This window comes from Sinohyriopsis cumingii, chromosome 13 (assembly GCF_028554795.1).
Source record: "Sinohyriopsis cumingii isolate HCF-2022 chromosome 13, ASM2855479v2, whole genome shotgun sequence".
In the NCBI taxonomy this organism is placed as follows: Eukaryota; Metazoa; Mollusca; class Bivalvia; order Unionida; family Unionidae; genus Sinohyriopsis; species Sinohyriopsis cumingii.
Genome location: NC_142973.1, coordinates 23,947,240 through 23,966,672, shown reverse-complemented (window position 1 = coordinate 23,966,672; position 19,433 = coordinate 23,947,240). Strand labels below are relative to the sequence as shown.

The 19,433-nt window shown below is 35.0% G+C and overlaps 1 protein-coding gene across 2 annotated transcripts in view; it reads right to left on the bottom strand.

Annotated features, from left to right (window-relative positions):
• LOC149785062 (uncharacterized) overlaps positions 1-19,054 on the bottom strand; it is a 32,937-nt gene extending 13,883 nt beyond the window's left edge. The window contains exons 1-4 of one of the 2 annotated variants that reach the window (XM_089978780.1): positions 19,019-19,054; positions 15,408-15,603; positions 13,281-13,925; positions 4,062-4,511 (exon numbers count right to left, since the gene is read on the bottom strand). In XM_089978780.1, the coding sequence (XP_089834906.1) occupies positions 4,062-4,511; positions 13,281-13,925; positions 15,408-15,548 (1,236 nt within the window). In that variant the 5' untranslated portion in view covers positions 15,549-15,603; positions 19,019-19,054. The remainder of the gene's footprint in view (positions 1-4,061; positions 4,512-13,280; positions 13,926-15,407; positions 15,604-19,018) is intronic. The other variant, XM_089978781.1, reaches the window with a different exon arrangement.
• Positions 19,055-19,433: the final 379 nt, after the last annotated feature.

Genomic DNA, 19,433 nt, shown 5'->3' with positions numbered 1-19,433 from the left:
TGCTGCTAAATAATGTAATACTGCTAAATATCATAATACTGCTAAATAACAATACTGCTAAATAATGCAATACTGCTAAATAAAATAACTGCTAAATAATATAATACTGTTTAATATCATAATACTGCTAAATAATCTAATCCTGCTATATATCATAATACTGCTAAATAACAATACTGCTAAATAACAAACTACTGCTAGATATAATACTGCTAAATAATAAAATACAGTCAAACCCGGTTATCTCGATTACGTCGGGGGTGTAAAAAAATCGTCGACATAACCGGGTCCCGAGATATCCGGGTTCATAAAAACCGGTAATTTTAAAAATGTCCTTGAGCATTACTCCTGTCTCTTGCTGGTGTTTACTGGAATCCCCTCCCACTGCATGTTACAATAAAATAAACAAAACGCTTAATTGGTAATAAAATGAAATGAACTAACCTGGTGTTGTTATCATTTATTCCTTTTTTATCATCATAAGTAATTTATTAAAGAAAAAATATATCTATGAACTCCATATATCACATGTAGCATATGCATCCATTACTGTAGTGTGCATCACTTATGTCAGATAACACACGACGCATTTTTATAATTGATGTGAATATTGAAAAACAAATCATGTTTGGTTGTACTCAGAGGTTTGAATATGTTATCAGATTGAAAAATGGATCAAAGAAAATCACAAACGAGAGAGTGAGAGAGAAACATCCACCGATTGCTTTCAGGCACCCGCCATTCACGCATAACGCGGTGTTAGGTGCAAAATAACCAAGATTGTATTATATCCAGGTTAATATATGACAGTATCTCGCAGATAAAGATCAATAAATGTTTTTGAAAATACATGTACATGTACATTGACTGTGAGTGCAAATGAGGAAAAGCGATCCTATAAACCAACTCTGCTAGACGCCATCATGTATGCCCGTGCAGCTTGGAACAGTGTATCGCCGAAAACCATTCAAAACTGCTGGTTCCATTGTATTTTTCCGGAAATTTCTAATGAAGAATTTCACCAGCAGTGTTTAATTGCACAAGAAATTAAAGAGCCTCAATCAGAAATAGGTCTTGAAGCGATGGCTGATGAGATTGCGGACTCCATAGGCATTGCTCGGGATGAATTTTCTAATTATGTTCACGTGGATGATGATGCCAATACCTATGGTGAACTTACTGATGAGGAAATAATCCAATCGGTGACAACGAAGCAGATACAATCATGCAAGCAAGATGATGATGATGATGATGATGATCAGCCTATCACTATCCCAAGCTACAGTGAAATGGCTGAATGCATTAAAAAAATGAAATTGTTTGTGGCAAGTGTCGACGGTGCCGAGCATATGTATGAAAACGTAAGTGCTTTTGAATCGTTCGTTACAGATCAGCACCGGAGTAAACAAAAGCAGACTGATATTACTTCATATTTTCTACAAATCGATCGCTTTTGCTGACTATTTCTTGTACAATTTCTGTGAGATTGACGTTAAAAAGTTGCATTTCGTCGAATTAAGCGGGTCCACATGTTACTTCGGACCGAAACTTATGCCCGACATAACCGGGTTATCGACTTAACAGAGGTCGAGATAAGCGGGTAAAAAATAGCATAACAAAGAAGAATTTTTTCGGGACCGGACCAAAACGCTCGACATAAGCGGGTTGTCGAGATAACCGAGGTCAAGATAAGTGGGTTTGACTGTACTGCTAAATATCATAATACTGCTAACTATAATACTGCTAAATATTATAATACTGCTAAATATCATACTACTGCTTAATATCATAATACTGCTAAATAAAATAATACTGCTAAATATCACAATACTGATAAATAACATAATAACAGGGTTCCTGCAACCTTTAAAAAAGGTAATTCTATGACTTTTCCAAAAAAATTCCAAGACCTTTTTACCAATTTCAAGCGTACCCACTTCATAGATTTATGACCTCTAAGACTTGCCTAACAAATAAATTTAACACAAAAACATATTTTACAGATGGCTTTGGACAGTTCTTCTTGTTGTTCTAGGGTTTAACACCATTTTTCAGCACTAGATAGACTATACATGGCGGCCAGTATAACTGGTGGAGGAAGAACCCTGGAAAACCCAGGGAAGAACCACTGACCCACGAGAAGCTACTGGCAGGCTTTCCCACGTACCCACGCTAGCCGAGCCTTGGACTCGAACCCACACAGACAGAGGTGAGATGGCAGTGATCCAGAACGGTGAGTGCTTTAGGGCTTTGGACAGACTTCATCCTATCAGATAGGTCATTTTCTTTTGAACACGGTGAGTACAATTATTGTGAATGCCAGTAAGATCACTGGATGTAGTCGTACTGAAGTTGTAGGGGAACCTACTCTAATAAATCCATTGTCGATGTTAGGTAGGTTGGTAAAACATTTTCATTGGCAAACAAAAATGTGACCAGATAATGCAAAATAACCAAATTCCATGACTTTTCCAAAACTTTGAATGACTAATGAAAATTTCCAAACTTTTCAAGGCCCTTGAAATGTTTTTCTGTAATTTACAAACTTTTCAAAGATTTCCATGACTGCAGGAACCTTGTAATACTGCTAAATAACATAATACTGTTAAATAATATTATGCTTAGAGTAGTTTAAAAGGGATTAGTATCTTGAATCATAAGGTGTTTCTTGTAAGAAATGGCATGGAGATGCACTCTGCCCTTCTTACAGAGCACCCTGGCAGCCTAATAATAAAAACTGCCCCTTTGCAATGCGTACCACAAAAATTGAAGCAAATTTTCTGTCAACAGACTATGAGGATTTTCAACTGGACTAGATTTTTCCCTTCTGATGACAAGAATGAGAAATGTTTATGATGCTAACCAAACAAAAGTACCTAATTAATTTAAACCATATTACACACTCAGTGTAATAGCACATGCAAATTAGCTCTGCTTATACCATATTTTACAATTTTCTAATAAGCAAATGTGAACCAGTAATGAGTATAGTCTCAAAGCCCATGGATGAACTGAAATGCCTACAGGTATGTTAATTTGATAAATTTAATTAAGCAGGTGTTTCCATAATTTGCATGATCAAAGTGTAAACTATTCTGTTCTATTAAATCTCTTCATTACCAACTGAAACTGTGACACACGCACACACACTCACACACATCCAACTACTATTGGACTAATATACATCAGAAGCATTATCCGTAAAGGAGATAATTGTGTGAAAAATTCTAAAATACTTTATTCTCCATATTCTTGTTGTTCATTTCACTCGTATCATGAACAAACATATCAGCTTTTGTGAGGTAAGAATTATGTGAGAGAAGAAGAGTGTGAGATCTGAAGCTTTTTACATGAAGAAAATGTTGTATCTTTTGGTAGTAAAGCTACTCTTTGCAGAGACAGTTGCATTAAAGTTTATATGATCAGAGTGCATATAAAAAGGCATGTATAACAAAACTCCCTTAAAGCAAAATTTGTTCCAATGCTTTAAATTCAAATTAGATAATCAAGCCAATGGAATTAATGTAGATGAAAAGGAAGAAAGAAAGAAACACAAAAATTTGAAAATAATTATGAATCGCATGCATAGCAGAAAATCAATATGCATGTACTTGGATATAAGTGTAAAGTCCATTGTAAAAGCAATTAAGGGAAGGACAAGATTTAATTTGACCATAATTATTATGGTCATCTTTCCTATAGCATTTTTGTACTTGTTTCAAGAACTTGCTTGTAACTAACACTTGATACATAAAAAATGGTGATGTCATTTCAATTTAAAGATAGCAATATTAACAAGCAATACAACAATCAATATAGCTTTTACACTTGCACCAACTATCTTACATCCATAACCAGATTCATAATATGGAATATTAACTATTTCACATTAATTACTAGTAGTCACAAGATAAAGTGGATCAACTGGAAAGTGAACAGGATTAACCAGAATCATGTATGCCTTTTCTATTATCTTTAATCTTAAGACATGCTGCTTTACATTTTCAATTTTTGTCTCCTATACATTTTTAACTATATATAAAATATAAAGAAATACTAACCAGTGCTGTTGCATCATACATTCTTGGAGTCCCTTTGGCAGTTGTGGAACGAACCTTGCCCCCCTTCTCTTCATTTGCCTGCATCAGCTTTTCAAACAGAAATCGCACATGATTTTTGAAATCCTCTGGGATGTCTGCCAGTGTATCAGTTATTTCTGCCTTGTTCTCAGATGGTGGAAATGTCAGATTGCTGCTGTCCATTGAGGCACTGGCTTCTGATGGTGACAAAGGACTTGATCCAGATGGCATATCTTCATTCCTGCTAGGGGATAACCTGCCTTGAGCTAACCTATTAAAATTGTCTCTTTCTCGCTGAGAAAGCATGATGAAGTGATCTGACGTAAGTTTTTCTTTTCCTCCCTTCTCATTGTCATCATCTTCCTCCTCTTCATCAGTGGACCTTGGTTCTACCTTGATGTTCATTTTAAGGACAGAGCTGTTTTCAGTCTTCTGAAAAATAAGAGAAAAACTGAAGTCTTGCATTGTAAAACTGTATTATACCCTGCTTTATTCCAAAGAATTTCAACAACAACAAAATCTGTACCACATTTCCCACTTCAAAAATCTGTACCACATTTTCCACTTCAAAAATCTGTACCACATTTCCCACTTCAAAAATCTGTACCACATTCCCCACTTCAAAAATCTGTACCACATTCCCCACTTCAAAAAATATATAGGGAGCCTACTATTTAGAAAGATGTAAACTCAGTTTTGAAAATGCAGAGCTGAACCCAAACTTCTGGTTCTTGAAGAAGCTAAGTATCAATGGGGTACAAAAATGTGACAAGACTAGGACTGAAAACCCAAGAACATGGTTAACCCTGATCATGCATGGCTTCTCACCACCACCACTACTGCCATAAAACACATTTCATGATCTTTTGATCTTTTTAACATCAACAGACAGTATAATAATAAGGCCATTACAAGAAGTCTACAAAATACTGCTGTTTCACCTGAAAGCAATGCCACTATCTGCAAACAAAGGCAAGATGGGAATCTTAGCACTAAAGGTGCAACACATTTGCATGTAAACATCATAGATTATTTTGTTGTCCTTAAATGTTTATACGCATGTAAACATCTTAGATTATTTTACTGTCTATAAATGTTTACAAAATGATTAACTATGTAAATAATCATGCACATACAGCCGTACAAAAACTTATCATGATGATCCTAAGGATGTTTAACCTAAATTGTCCAATATACTGAACAAAAATATATCTTATAAACTGAATCAAAGGTACAAGACGTGCAGCAAATGAAACAATCACAAATGGAGCTTGATGTGGTATTCACATTGCCAATAGCTCGGAAACACTTCATCACACGTATCTGGATGCCAATTTGTTTTATCTGAGATGCAGAAAATCAGTGAGGTGGGAGTCCTCCATATGCATGTAATAGGTGTGTGGCAAAATTTAAAGACTTGCCAGTCCTGCTTCAGCCACCTGCTTTGTGAGAAAATGTTTTGATCAATTAGCTGTACTGATATTTACAATGACAGAATTCAGTGGCTGAAAGACCCCTTGATGTACATGTTGCCATTATAAGAGTACACCAAAAGAACATGATGCAATAGCTGGGTGGCAAGTTCAAAGGCTTTGACTGGCAGCGGGGTGGGAAAATGTACTGATATTTACAGTGATTGAATTCAGAGGCAGCAGGACCCAGAGATGTACACGTGGTCAATTATAAGAGTACATCAAATAAACAACTTTAGCTTTCATTATTGTGTTCATTTCCGAATGTAGCAGAATAAGCAGTGCACGTAACATCAGAATCAAGAAATGTTGAGACTTAGACAAAATACCATTCGCAATTTTGGATAAGTAATTTGGGGTTAAACGGAAAATTATGAAGACTTAACGAGATTCAGAAGAGTGATAAAGCTGCTAGAACTGATAGTTCAGATGGGACAGTAGCTAAGTGCAAGAAATTGTGTGATGCCTATCTTAGTGTTTGGAATAAGTTGTTACTTGGATTGACAAAATTCAGTCTCACTCTGATGGACAAACAAGAGCTATGTCTGTGTAATAAAGAATGTAGAAATTAAACTCAATGGCAACCAATAGTTCTTCAAATTTTCATAGTTTTTGGGGAGGGCCAGGGGTCACACTACCAGGCGAATTGGACAACTAAGTCGCCTAAAAAATGTTAACTTCGCCTTCTTCTGTTAGGAAAGCGAAAATGACTTCGCCCCGTGACTGACCATACTTTTTGAGATGTCCCCTTGCCTTAGCCCAGTTAGTTCTAGTGTTTCAGCAAAATGTACATCAGTAGCTAGGCCTAGTTTGATATAAATTACACTGACAAACAAACTCTTGCCCATTCACAAGCATGTGTTTTGATAGCCGATTAACCATTAACCCATTACTGAGTAAGGTAGCAACTAGCGCTGCCCAATTTCCACATGCTATCCTTTGATGATAAAACATACAAACTTGTGTTTTGAAACTTTAACAATAGTGTCTAAATAGCAATTTGTGTTTTAGGATCAGAATCGGTGATCTGGATATATATTAAATGCCCCTTGTACACTATTTCATCATAAAATTAGTTTGAAACTGTAAGTAAACCAGGAGGCCTAACGAGAAATAATGGCAGACATCACTATGTCTGGGATGTACCAGTTTATTATTTTGTCTGTTTTCATAAATCATCGAGCAAATATATTCAGAAAAATATACAATTCATTGAAAGCAAAGCATATGTATTATTTTAATAAAGATTTAACTTTAAAGTGCAAATTATGTAAACTTCTCGTTTTGAAAATAGATGCACTCACGTCTGTGTTGATTCTGTAGGAAAGAAGGGTTTAGTTCAAATACCGACTATAAAGGAGACATGTAATTTTATGCATTTTAGTGTATTATGTATGAATAGTTATGGTAATGTTTTATCTGCAATGAAGAAATGAGGATGAACAGTATAATCTGAAGACGTGTGCATTTGCCCTCATGTACATGGTACAGGGGTTGTTTCAAACACGTTTAGAAATCTTTGAAAGTGCCATTATTGTGAACTTTGAGAAAGTATAAATAAATACAAGAATTTTTAAAAACTGATTATGGGTAGTTGATTAAGCATTTTTACTAACTTGAAATTACAGTAATGTAATCTGGTTACTCAGTTAAAATTTGTTACAATATAGTTTCTGTTATTCTTTTTTAGAGTCATATGGCCAAAATAACTCAGAAAATTGTCTACTTGAAAATAAAGTATTGCTTAAATCCAAAGTTAAATGTAAATATGAATACTTGGAAATAGAGGGCTTAATTCAAATAAGAGAACATATAAGTGTTTCTTGCTTTGCGTCCACTTCTCCTTGTTGAGCTCTAACATCTTCCTGTTCTGTCCAAAATGAGAAGTCACTTCTCCCTAAAATTCAAGCCTAGCTTGACCCCTGGAGGGACTTCAACTTTTGCTGGTGGGACTCCTGGACTTCTAGTTTTAAAACCCTAACGAGACCTCTGGCTTAACAGGATGAGATTCAATAAGTTTGATTAAACAGCATCAATTCAGGTATTATGCAGGTTAGAAATCTGGTAAACTCTGTGGCCTTGCCCAACAGATAAGAGTCCAAACTTAATTTATCCAATAACGCTATAGAAAAAATCACACCTTTAATACAGAATCTTAATATCAGGGAAGATGGTAACAACAATGCCACCAAAACCGATATCTTACCATGACACAATGAAATGGGGGGGGGGGCTGATACGAAAACTGGGGTCCAGGTGAGACAAAAAGAAAGTCCATTAGTAAACATAAAATCTTTACATTCAAGGAAAGTCAATAATACCTTAAAATAGTCAATCTTAATCACTATATGTATCTGAATTATTTAATTTAATTTAAAATATTATTTTAATTTCTTTACTTTCTGAATATATGAATTCTTTTTTTTTCCATTTATGTAATTATCTTTCTTCACAAGTAAATTTTATCCCCATGCAACCTGCTTGGGAAAACATACTGCCATAGTTTCAGGAAAACTGAAGGCCCATAGCTAGTAATTGAGAGTATACAGCTAGTAATTGCAAGTACATAAACAGTAATTGAGATTCCACAGCTAGTAATTGAGAGTACACAGTAACTGAGAGTCCACACTGTAACTGAGAGTCCACAGCTTGTAATTTTGAGTATACAGCTCGTAATTGAGAGTACACAGTAACTGAGATTCCACAACTAGTTGTTGAGCATACAGCTAGTAATTAAGATTCCACAGCTTGTAATTTTGAGTATACACCAAGCAACTGAGAGTACAGATAGTAATTGAGAGTATACAGGTAGTAATGAGACTACACAGCAAGTAATTTTGAGTACACAACTAGTAACTGAGAGTGCAAAGCTAGTACTCTAGAGTCCAGAGGAATCACAATAGAACACTTATGATCCAAGACTAACATCTGAAAGTCTGTGAAGTACAAGAAGAACTTAGAGACCTGTGTATTTCCATAAAGCCTGGAAAAGTGGGTATTTCTGTTGAGATTTCAAAAGTAAGATTTATTATTGGTTGCTATGTAAATCCAATGGTTGCTAAGTGTATTAGAAACATAAAATGATAGAACCTGTCACATGGAACAACCCTGTCTTCAAAATAAAGTTTTAGAATCGGCTTGGCTCTAGTTGAAGGACTACTGAAACTCAAGGAATGGTTAGCAATTTGCTTTAAAAAAATTCTACCTGTCCCTCCTACACCCTACCCATACCTCATATGATGGGGCTGGGCCTAGAGTAGTCTCAATTGAAAACAACTGCGCATTTAATTGCCTCATGCTGGTGAAAGTTAAAAAAGGGCAATATTTCTTACAAAATTCATGCTATTAAAATGACTGGTCACTATGAATATCTTCACATGATGACCATGATATGTACAAGTATCAATGAAAGCCAGAACTGTAAATTACAGTCAAAAGATTGTACTGTGGCACTTGTCAATAAATCAAAGTACTGAAAATACTGAGAGCATGGCGGCTTGAAGAGATACTGTGTGTATGTGCTTTGGATTTTTAACGTAGCTTTAACAATTTTTCAGTCATTTTGCTATGATGTCTGCAGTGTGACAGTTTATAGGTGATGTCTAGCACTGGGGCATCATGCCACAGACATGCAGCATGATGTCCCACCCAGTCACATTATCCTGACACCAGGCCGACCATTCCTAATAATAACCTCTTAATGCTGAGCGCCAAGCGAGGCAGCTGTTAGTACCATTTATGTATGTCTTTGGTATTACTCGGCCAGGAATCGAACCCGCGACCTCCCGCATCCAAGGCGGATGCTCTAACCACTAGGCCACCGGAGTGGTACTAATACTAATTTACACAAGGTCAGATGTACATAATCCCAGAGATATTGCTATTCATGGTCCTTTTCACTGCTGTAAACATGTCTCTAAATAATCTTTATTTTTTATACACTTTCTTTCCTTTATATGTAGCAAGAAAATTTATACTGACATTTCAAACATCTGAGGAACGGCTGATTTATTATAGTAGTTTCCTTTTAAAAGCATTTTGCACTACTGCTCCAAGTACAGGGGAACCCCGCTATAATGCGATGATTGGGATCCAAAAATTGGATCGCGTTAATATTGGGGTCACATTAATGCGGGGTTTTACAGTATTTTACTTTTTTTTCAGAGAACAACTCATTGGCACATACAGAGGTCTCGCTAGGATTTTAAAACTAGGAGTCCAGGACTCCCATTTTGGTAAAAATAGGAGTCCCACCATCAAAAGTTGCAGTCCCTTCTTTCCTACAGAATCAATACAGACATGAGTGCATCTATTTTTAGATGGAGAGGTTTCCGTAATGTAATCACTCACTTTAATATAGCTTCATTACAACAGTCCTTTGACAGGATTGCAAATTTATAGTTTATTTATTTGTCTATGTACTTATAGTAATTTTAGACAATGGTTAAATAATATCTGATTTGCTGTTTTTGTCCGTATTTTCGCAAATATGTGTTAAGTCAGAAAACAGCTTAGACCTTAAAGCGCAAATTGCGAATTCCACAACATCGCATTGTCTAATACGTTTCTGACCTACATAAATTGCACTTTAAAGTTAACTCTTTAATAAAATAATACATAGGCTTTGCTTTCAATGATTTGTATATTTTTCTGAATATATTTGCCCGATGATTTACAAAAACAGACAAGCTAATAAACGCGTACATCCCAGACTTAGCGAAGTCCACCATTATTTCCGGTTAGGCCAACTGGTTCACTTACAGTTTCAAACTAATTTTATGCCGAAATAAGTGTAAAAGAGGCAGTTAGTATATATCTAGATCACCGATTCTGATCTTAAAACACATGTTTGTATGTTTTATCATCAAAGGAGATCATGCAGGAAATGGATAGTTGCTACCTTACTCGGAAAAGGGTTAATGGTCAATCAGCTATCAAAACATATGCTTGTGAATGGTCAAGAGTTTTTTTGTCAACGTAATTGATATCAAAACTAGGCCTAGCTACTGATGCCTTGATGAATACATTTCGCTACAACACTAGAACTAACCGGGCTAAGGTGAGGGGCATTGATATCATACTGTCGGGGCTTGCAATTAATCCATAATACATGTAATTCCATTGCACAAACTGCATACATATTTAAACTATTCAAAAAATTTGTCACAAATTATTATGTGTCTGAATTCAATGGGAAAAATTAATAGCAAAAATAGGTTAAGAAAGACAAAGCACATGTATGGTTCATTAGGTTACAGGGTCTATGAACGGTGTCTGTAAAAATTTCATACTGCTAAAATTTTCTCATGTGGGTTTCAGTGTACATTTATCCATTGCAAATTTCCAATAAATAATGCTTGTACACCTATTTGTTTGAACGACTACAGCAAGAATAATTAACAATCAACACATACTTTCAGTGTGCATATAACTTTTACTTCAGATTTTGTTAATATTGAAAGACACGTGTGAAAACTACTATACTAATCATTGCGCAAAGTGCAGAGAATGACTTGCGTTTGTAAACTTGCTTTTCCATAACTGTAAAATATTTTTATAAAAAATAGGACACTAATAACGAGTTCATAAACAAACACCATACCCATGTAAAACCCGAGAACTAAGTGCAGTAGGCCTACAATGGTCACGAGTCACTTTTATAAATTTTAAGATGAATGCATGTACAATTTCATACCTTTTCAATTTCCAGCGTATTAAGCAGACATTATATACTGGTCAACTGATTGCATCTAATAACACTGCCAAGCCCAGCAGCTATATCTCAGTATTAAAAAAATCAACAAAAGTCTATTAAAGTTCGCATATTTCCACTTAACCGAGCAGGTGTTCATACTTTAATTGATTGGTCAATCTAATATCAATTATGGGGACAAATTAATTTAGTACTGCTATTATGCACAACATCTTGTCCTTCTCAATCCACTTTAACTTTTACAACAGTTAACTGGTGTGGATAACGTTGAAGGACAAATGAGTACCACCACTGCCACTAGACAAAATTTCCTCTTTATCCAAGCAAGTTTCGGAGTTTAAGCAATTACCTGGCTTAAATTGCTTTCAGTAAATAAATCTACCAATTAAAAACAAAAGGAAATGCTAAAACAACCTGCTGGCCAAATCAAAAGTGGAATGAATAATGAATGGAAAATTATAATTTTGTGCTAAGCCAAAACACTAACCCAAAATGGATTGGTTAAGATCACTTATGTGAATACATGCTGATAAAGTAACTTATGAAATGAAAGATGCATGTCTTTTCATATAAATGACATCACTCTGTAGCATTGCTTATATCACTGAATAGGCAACTCTTGAATAGGTTCTTGAGTAGGTAACTCTTGAGCATGTGGATCAAAGTAAACAAAATAGCAATTGACATCCAGCTAGAATGGAAGAATGTGATTTTGTAAAAAGCAAAAACGAGTAAAGCAAAATTTTCATATAATATTTTTGATAATAAACAAGAATATGGGTGATGCTATGCATGATTTATGCTGTGTAAGTACTGTACACTATAGCATAGATCTCCTGGTACTCTCCAAGTGGCCCATGAATTCTGAAGTCTTTATCTTCCTTTATTTTATTTCATCTTGGAAAAATGGAAAAATCTACACATGCAAAATAATAACATAAAATCAATCAAGTAGTTAATAACAGTTAACTGATTTGGTTAATTGAACAAGAACTAATCACTGCTGTCTGATGCATGGCAATCTTGCCAATTTTGTTGTGACAATACTGTTTCTGTAAGTGTTGGCATACCAAAAATGCTACATTTTGTATGCAATAAGTCTTGGAACACGAGAAAAATTAATTATTTTGTGTCCCAAGACTTACCATCATCATGATATTGTCAAACTGAAAGGACTGGAATTTAAATTGATGTTGTTGTTCTAGGGTTAAACACCATTTTTCAGCACAATATAGGCTATACATGGCGGCCAGTATAACTGGTGGAGGAAGAACCCTGAAAACCCAGGGAAGAACCACTGACCCATGAGAAGCTACTGGCAGGCTTTCCCACATACCGACACTAGCCAAGCCTTGGACTCGAACCCATGCAGACTGAGGTGAGATGGCAGTGATATGGAACGGTGAGCACTTTAGACCACTCGGCCACTCGGGGCCCCGAATATAAATGGAAAGGATTGGAATGTCTTGCAGATGGAAATGATAGATGGATCGACAAATGCATGGGCACAGGAGTCCTTCACATCCATTTCTGACTTGGGGTTGAAGAAAAAGCAAAAGTCCAAGAAAGTTACTGCTTCACTCTAAAAACTGCAAGTTTTGACAATATGACAGGTTCAGATAATAAATAGTTATGTCTGTAAACTTGGACAGCTTAAAAAAAGTTTATAAAAACAAAAATTGCTCATGTTTATGATCTTGATTCCAGATTTTTATACTGTTAAATTCTGGTCAAATTTAACTCTTTAGAAATTTTAATCATGCAATTCTTAACTATCATGATCAAATGCTGAAACCATAGAATAACTTTTAAGTACTATAAGCAAATCAGACAACTCTGTGACACGGCTATATAGCTTCTGCTGTGCTTTATTTTGACTATAATAAGATAATGTTACTGAGGTTTTTATTTTTTTGTTAGTATATTTTAGCCAATATGACAGCAACATGAAGTAAATCCTAAAATACTTAGGAAACAATTTAATGAAACACATCTTTCTAATAGGGACATACAAACCTCAGCTCTGGTGGTCTCCTCTTCTTCTTCTGTTTCTTCTTCTTCCTCCAGTTCCTTGTCCTCCTCCTCTTCCTCCTCTTCATCTTCATCTTGTTCAGCATCTGAAACCATATCATCGTTCTCCATGCCCTCTTTTTGTGGTTCCGGGCTATCAGGATTTGCCATAGTTTGATGTTCTGCTGCATCTGCACCACTTGCTCCATCAGCAGTTTTGGCCCTATTCATAGTGTTCGGCTGATCACTTTCCTCCTGTTCATCCTCTGGTTCTACTTTTATTTCAACATCTGGGGTTGGAAGTGGCATGACTTTGGCCAAAACATCTTTTGTTTTCTGCTGCTTTGCCTCACTGCCTTTCTGAAGTTGCAAATAACTCTCCTCAAGACTTCTGGCATCAAGCATCGATACAAATTCAAGGCAATACTGGATGAGAGATGGAACCTGCAGATGCCGAGCCAGTCTCTCCACACGATGAATGTTGTCAATACAGAGCTTGATTGTTCCCTTGTAGAAATAGTCCAGCACTAGTTCTATAGCCACTTGATGGATCTCTACTGGAAGGGTCAGATGAAGTATGCTTCCCTCCTCAGTGTGATCTAGGCAACGGAGAACATTGGGACATGCCGCAACCAGCACAACTTTGTGCAGCTGTTGAAGATATATTATACTAACGTAAGTAAAAACATTAAATAGACTTTGTGCAGCTGTTGAAGATATATTATACTAACGTAAGTAAAAACATTAAATAGAATTACAACTTATTAGTACATGAACAAGGTTTGCAAGTAATATTTGAAAAACTGGAAGTCATAATCTATGAATTAAAAGCAACATTACAAACATTTTACTATATTTCCCTTTCTTCTCTTTCTTCTCAAATGCTCTTTGATAAAAATGATGATAATTGAATTTTGTGTGTCTTTAAATCTTCCAAAATTCTTAGTAACCCAACAGCAAAAGAGAATTTATCGACAGTTTGGATGGGTTCCAAAGCTCCTTACAAAACTGTGCATTCAGACTAAACATGAACAACCAGTGAATTCAATACTGCTATTAGCATCCATATGGGAGAATCGAACCTACATTTAGATAATGTATCCCCAAAACATGGCACCTATCCTGATATTATTTCCATTTAGTTATAGGCACATGGATTTGTTAAGTTTCATTGTTGATCCCCACATATACAGATGGTTTTAGTGCTGATAACCTGGGTTTCAACTGAAAACATTACTTTATTCCAGTATATCTCAACTGTGAGATTTCTCTCACTTTGACCACTTCATATGATTTGTTGTTAGCAGACACCATTAGTGTCTTCTGAACTCAGTGTTTACTTAAACTAGAATCATGCAGTTGGTGCTGACATGTTCTCATGGGTGATTTTTCTGATTCATACTGGTTGTAACCATCTGTAATCTCTCTATTATGCTAGACCATCTTGTCTATTTCCTGTCCACTATGGTTGCTTTTTTCCACATTTCATTGTTCAAATTTACTAATAATCTGTGACATGTTAGATTTATGAACAGTGAATATTTCTGCAAATTTTCTCTGACTTTGAAATCTATTATAAAATTATATAGCCAGCTATCAATGTTCAGTAGTTGAAATTTCATGTTGTCCACCATCCATTGTTACAATGTGACATTAAAGATCTTTGAAAATGATGCTGCCCCCTTTTTACTGGTGCAATAGTAGAATATCTGAAACATCTAACCTGATACAAAACCTTTACATTCTGGATGAAAATTAAACATAAAACAATGTCTTGATGGTGAAAGTGAATCAAGTTTACATCTTTTCTTGGCAACGAGTATAGTGAAAACTGTCTATGAAGGTCATTTTATGGACCACAAAAATTGATCTTTTAATGACAGGTGTCTTTATACAGAGGTAAAAAAAGCAAGTAAACTAAAGAAAAGGAGCTCAATACTATCCTTTGTTAGCAGGTGTCCTGTATCAAGTGACCGATAAACAGGTTTCAATGTATACATAACTTCTCAGCTCAAATATCTTTAATAATGTACATAAAACAAAAATTCTCTTCATCACAATGTTTAGTTGAAGCCAAAAAATACAATATTTTTTCTCCCAAATATACACCTATCACAAATACTTATCATGTACCTTGTATCTGTGTTCTCCAAGATTGAGGATAGCATCACAATACATGTCAGATTTTCTGAGCTCTGCCATTTGAACCAGCAGCTCACTGGAGTAGTTTCGATTAATGAATATTTTCTCCTTTGATCCCATCCTGTTGGCCATTGCCTATCTCCAAACTGGTTTACTAGGATTACTGCCAACAGGCCCAGTCTGGAAGCTGAAATAATATGTTGCCCATAACTCTCCAAAATAAAATATGACAAATAAATAAATAATGACATATGATGATGTAGGTACAAAATATATTTAACTTGCTGTATTGTGTAACCAATGTACTCTGGAGAGGGTAAATATAGGTTGTACCTGTCACCCCATCCAAGTGAAACTATTAGTAAAATACTGATGTTGAAATTCATAGGAATGAAACCAGCCTATAAATCACATTTACGAGACTACACAAACAAATTTGTCCTTGAATGAATAAGTCTTTCACAATAAATTTGAAAATGATATAAAAATGAAGCAAACAAATATCCTTTATAAGCAGACATACTGTTTGCTACAAAGTTGACAATATCAACAGTACTTGAAAGTGTAAGACAAAAATCTGGAAATTATACTATATTTTCTAACCAGCAAAAAAAGGTCACTTCTCGTCAATTTAAAGTTGATCATGGACCTTTGGGCTCTTCATTCCTTTTAGTTTTCTATGTCTCTTGGTCACTCTACATGCAAAACCTCTTAAGTACAACAGATGCAAACATAAATTGCAAAGAAAAAATGGCAGTTTTCTAAAACACAGTATCAAATGTTATGCTGTAGATGTTCCTTGATCTGATAACTTCTGCACATTTATGTCTACAGTACAGTGGACTCCCTGTTATACAGTGCCCCCCTGCTACCACCTTCTCTACATAGCCAATTTTCTTCGCACCAGCTAGTTTGTGCATAATAGCAGCCACCCCATTGATATATACAGCCAGCATCTTGGTCCATAAATGTCAAATTTACTCCTCACAAGTGGTGACATTTTATCTAATACATGTTCAAAACCAATATTTAAATCAGATGGTAAGGCAGGTAATCTGATTATTTTTTCTGAAGTTGGATTCCAGAAGTCAGGTTTTTGTTACTAAGCAGGGTCCAGCTAGACTTACATTTTAGGAAGAAGTGGTTTCTTTTCTTCAGAATAGGCAGAAGTGAGAGCTGAACAGGGAGAAGCGGGAGCAAACCCCAAAATTATATATATATATATATATATATATATATATATATATATATATATATATATATATATATATATATATATATATACCCAGAGGTCTTGCTAGAATTTTAAAACTAGGAGTTCTGGTTAATTTTTGTACAAACATATCACTAGTCTGAGTTTTCTCTGACCCTTGTTGCCTCATTTTTTATATTTGGCCATTTATGTTGGGATGTAGGGTCAGAGTCCAGTCCCTACTGAAAAGTTGGAATTCGCCGACACCATTTGGTGTCGGCATGGGGTAGCCTCTTATTAGCCAGCCCAGCAAACTTGAACGACCTTTCATCGAGATATACCTGCAAGAAATCGATAGGAATATGATTTATTTCCTAAAAAATCATGAGCATAGCATTTGTCACGTCTTTAATCCATTGTCCTGCCAGGTACACTGACTGGCCTTAGACTGGATTCCTTCATGAACTCACTGTTTTTACCAAATCCATACATTTTTTTAATTTATTCATCCATTAATCCATCCATGGATAAACATAAAAGACAATAAAATCAACCATTACAAACAATGCAAATTTTTACAACATGATACTTTTCAAACATTTATCAAAAGTAGTTTGCAAAATATGCATTAATTAAAAATTTCAAATTATATACAACCCCAACTTTTGCCTGCAGAAAAGAAGAAATATTACATTACCTGATAGGATGTAAATGAATAAATAGTTAAACAAGAGTCCCTTGCTGGGACTGATGCTGCTCTGTCTGAAAAGAATCTGCAAGAATTTAGTTCTTTTAACTACAGAATGCTGAAACCATATCTTATATTCTGGAGTGATAATAGACTCAAATTAGCCATTGTTGCAGCCATACTGAATGTAAGATTGGTTGTATTTTCATTAAGGATAAGACTTCTGGTTGAAAGCCCATACTAATATAACCATCCATTCATAAGTAGTGATAAGATTTTCAAAATGTTCAGTGTAACAACTATATTTGAGATCAGATCTACACCATTTTCTTTCAGGATCAGCGAGATATGATAATCAGTTTTCTGCTGAAACCCCTATGTCAATAAGACTTTACATTTTAAATGATTAGCATTAACAACAGTTTCTAAATAGCTGCCATGGTGGCCACACTAAATGTCAAACTCGTATCATTTTCATGTAATGCAAACTAGACATTATAAGAATTCTAGCAAAAACCCAATGCTGATATGAATTACCATCTAGGAGAAAGTAGCAGCAAGATTTTCAGGATGGCTGCTGTGGTGGCCATACTGGATATCAGATCAGCACAGTTTGTATTCAATACCAAACAGATACCATAAAATGTCTTCCAGTGAATAACTTCATATGACCATCCATTCTGGTGGAGTCTTCCAGTGAAACCCCAAGCTGATATGACTTTCTGTTCAGGAGAAGAAGCAATACCGGATTTTCAAGATATCTGTCATGGTGGTCATATGACATCTATGGCCATATGGCACCGTTTTCATTTAGGAAAAATTAGACATTTTAGAAAGTCTTGGAGTGAAAACCCCATGCTGATACTATCATCTATTTTGGAGTCAGGATAACAAACTTATGCTAATGGACCAACAGGGAGATATAAGACAACAGACCATCCCATAAACTCTTCCATTCTATTACCAGTAAGCTCAAAATTGGAAACTAAATAACTGGTACAACTTAAACACATTTCTCTGAAAACTAATAATGATATATTATGATTCATTGTCAAGGACAATGTTCACAAGGAAAACATTCCCTTCTTATGACCATGCCCATTTCGTATCTAAATAATCCTGTTTTATAAATTATGTTTTCTTTGCCTAAAATGGAGTATGTATTGCTGTCGCTCTATTATTGGTTGATAATTAACATAAAAATTTTAGCAAAAAGAATCTTTTGAGAGTTTTTCCTATTTGCAGCTGGAAAAAAATATAGGTTTGGCGATGCGCATTAAGAAATGTAAAGTTACTGAATTTTTCATATGGTGTTTCCATGGGTTTACAATGGAAGCTTAATTGGCACAACCAGTCCTACAAAGAACGACAACCAACTAATAATGCTAATAGAGTTGTTCAGAAACGCGTCTCGCTCCCACCGGGATTCTAATAAATGGATACAGTATCTGCCTTTTTAAAACTTGCTGTCATAAACATATTCATCTCTCTATATGTAGCAGAATACGCATTTTCATCCTAAAATAAAACTGTATCGAAAATAGGTTGTTCGGCAACTTGAAAAATCGGCAAACGATTGCATCAACTAGGTTATTGACTTTATATAGTCTACTGTGTGAATCAATAAATAAATACTATGATTACTTGCTAGCTACATATATATCACTAATTTCGCGGATTAATGCACAAAATTTATGGAATTTTATCAAATTTTATAAGCACCTAGACAATGGAATCCGACATTACTTCCGGTACATGACTTCCGGACATGTAGAATAGATTTTGGAAGCATAAACTGCATCGTAACTTTCCCTGAGTAGAAACTGATCCTAATGTAATGCCTGACACTGGTGAGAAGTAGTGTGTGTATATATATATATATATATATATATATATATATATATATATATATATATATATATATATATATATATATATATATATATATATATATATATATATATATATATATATATATATATATATATATATATATATATATATATACCTAATTCAAACCTGGAATTATATTACTATGATTTAACAAAAGACTGTTGACACATCAGCATTCCGAAAGCTTTGGATATCTTCTGGACTTTTACTGAATTGTATTCAAGACTTTAAATTCTTAAGACTT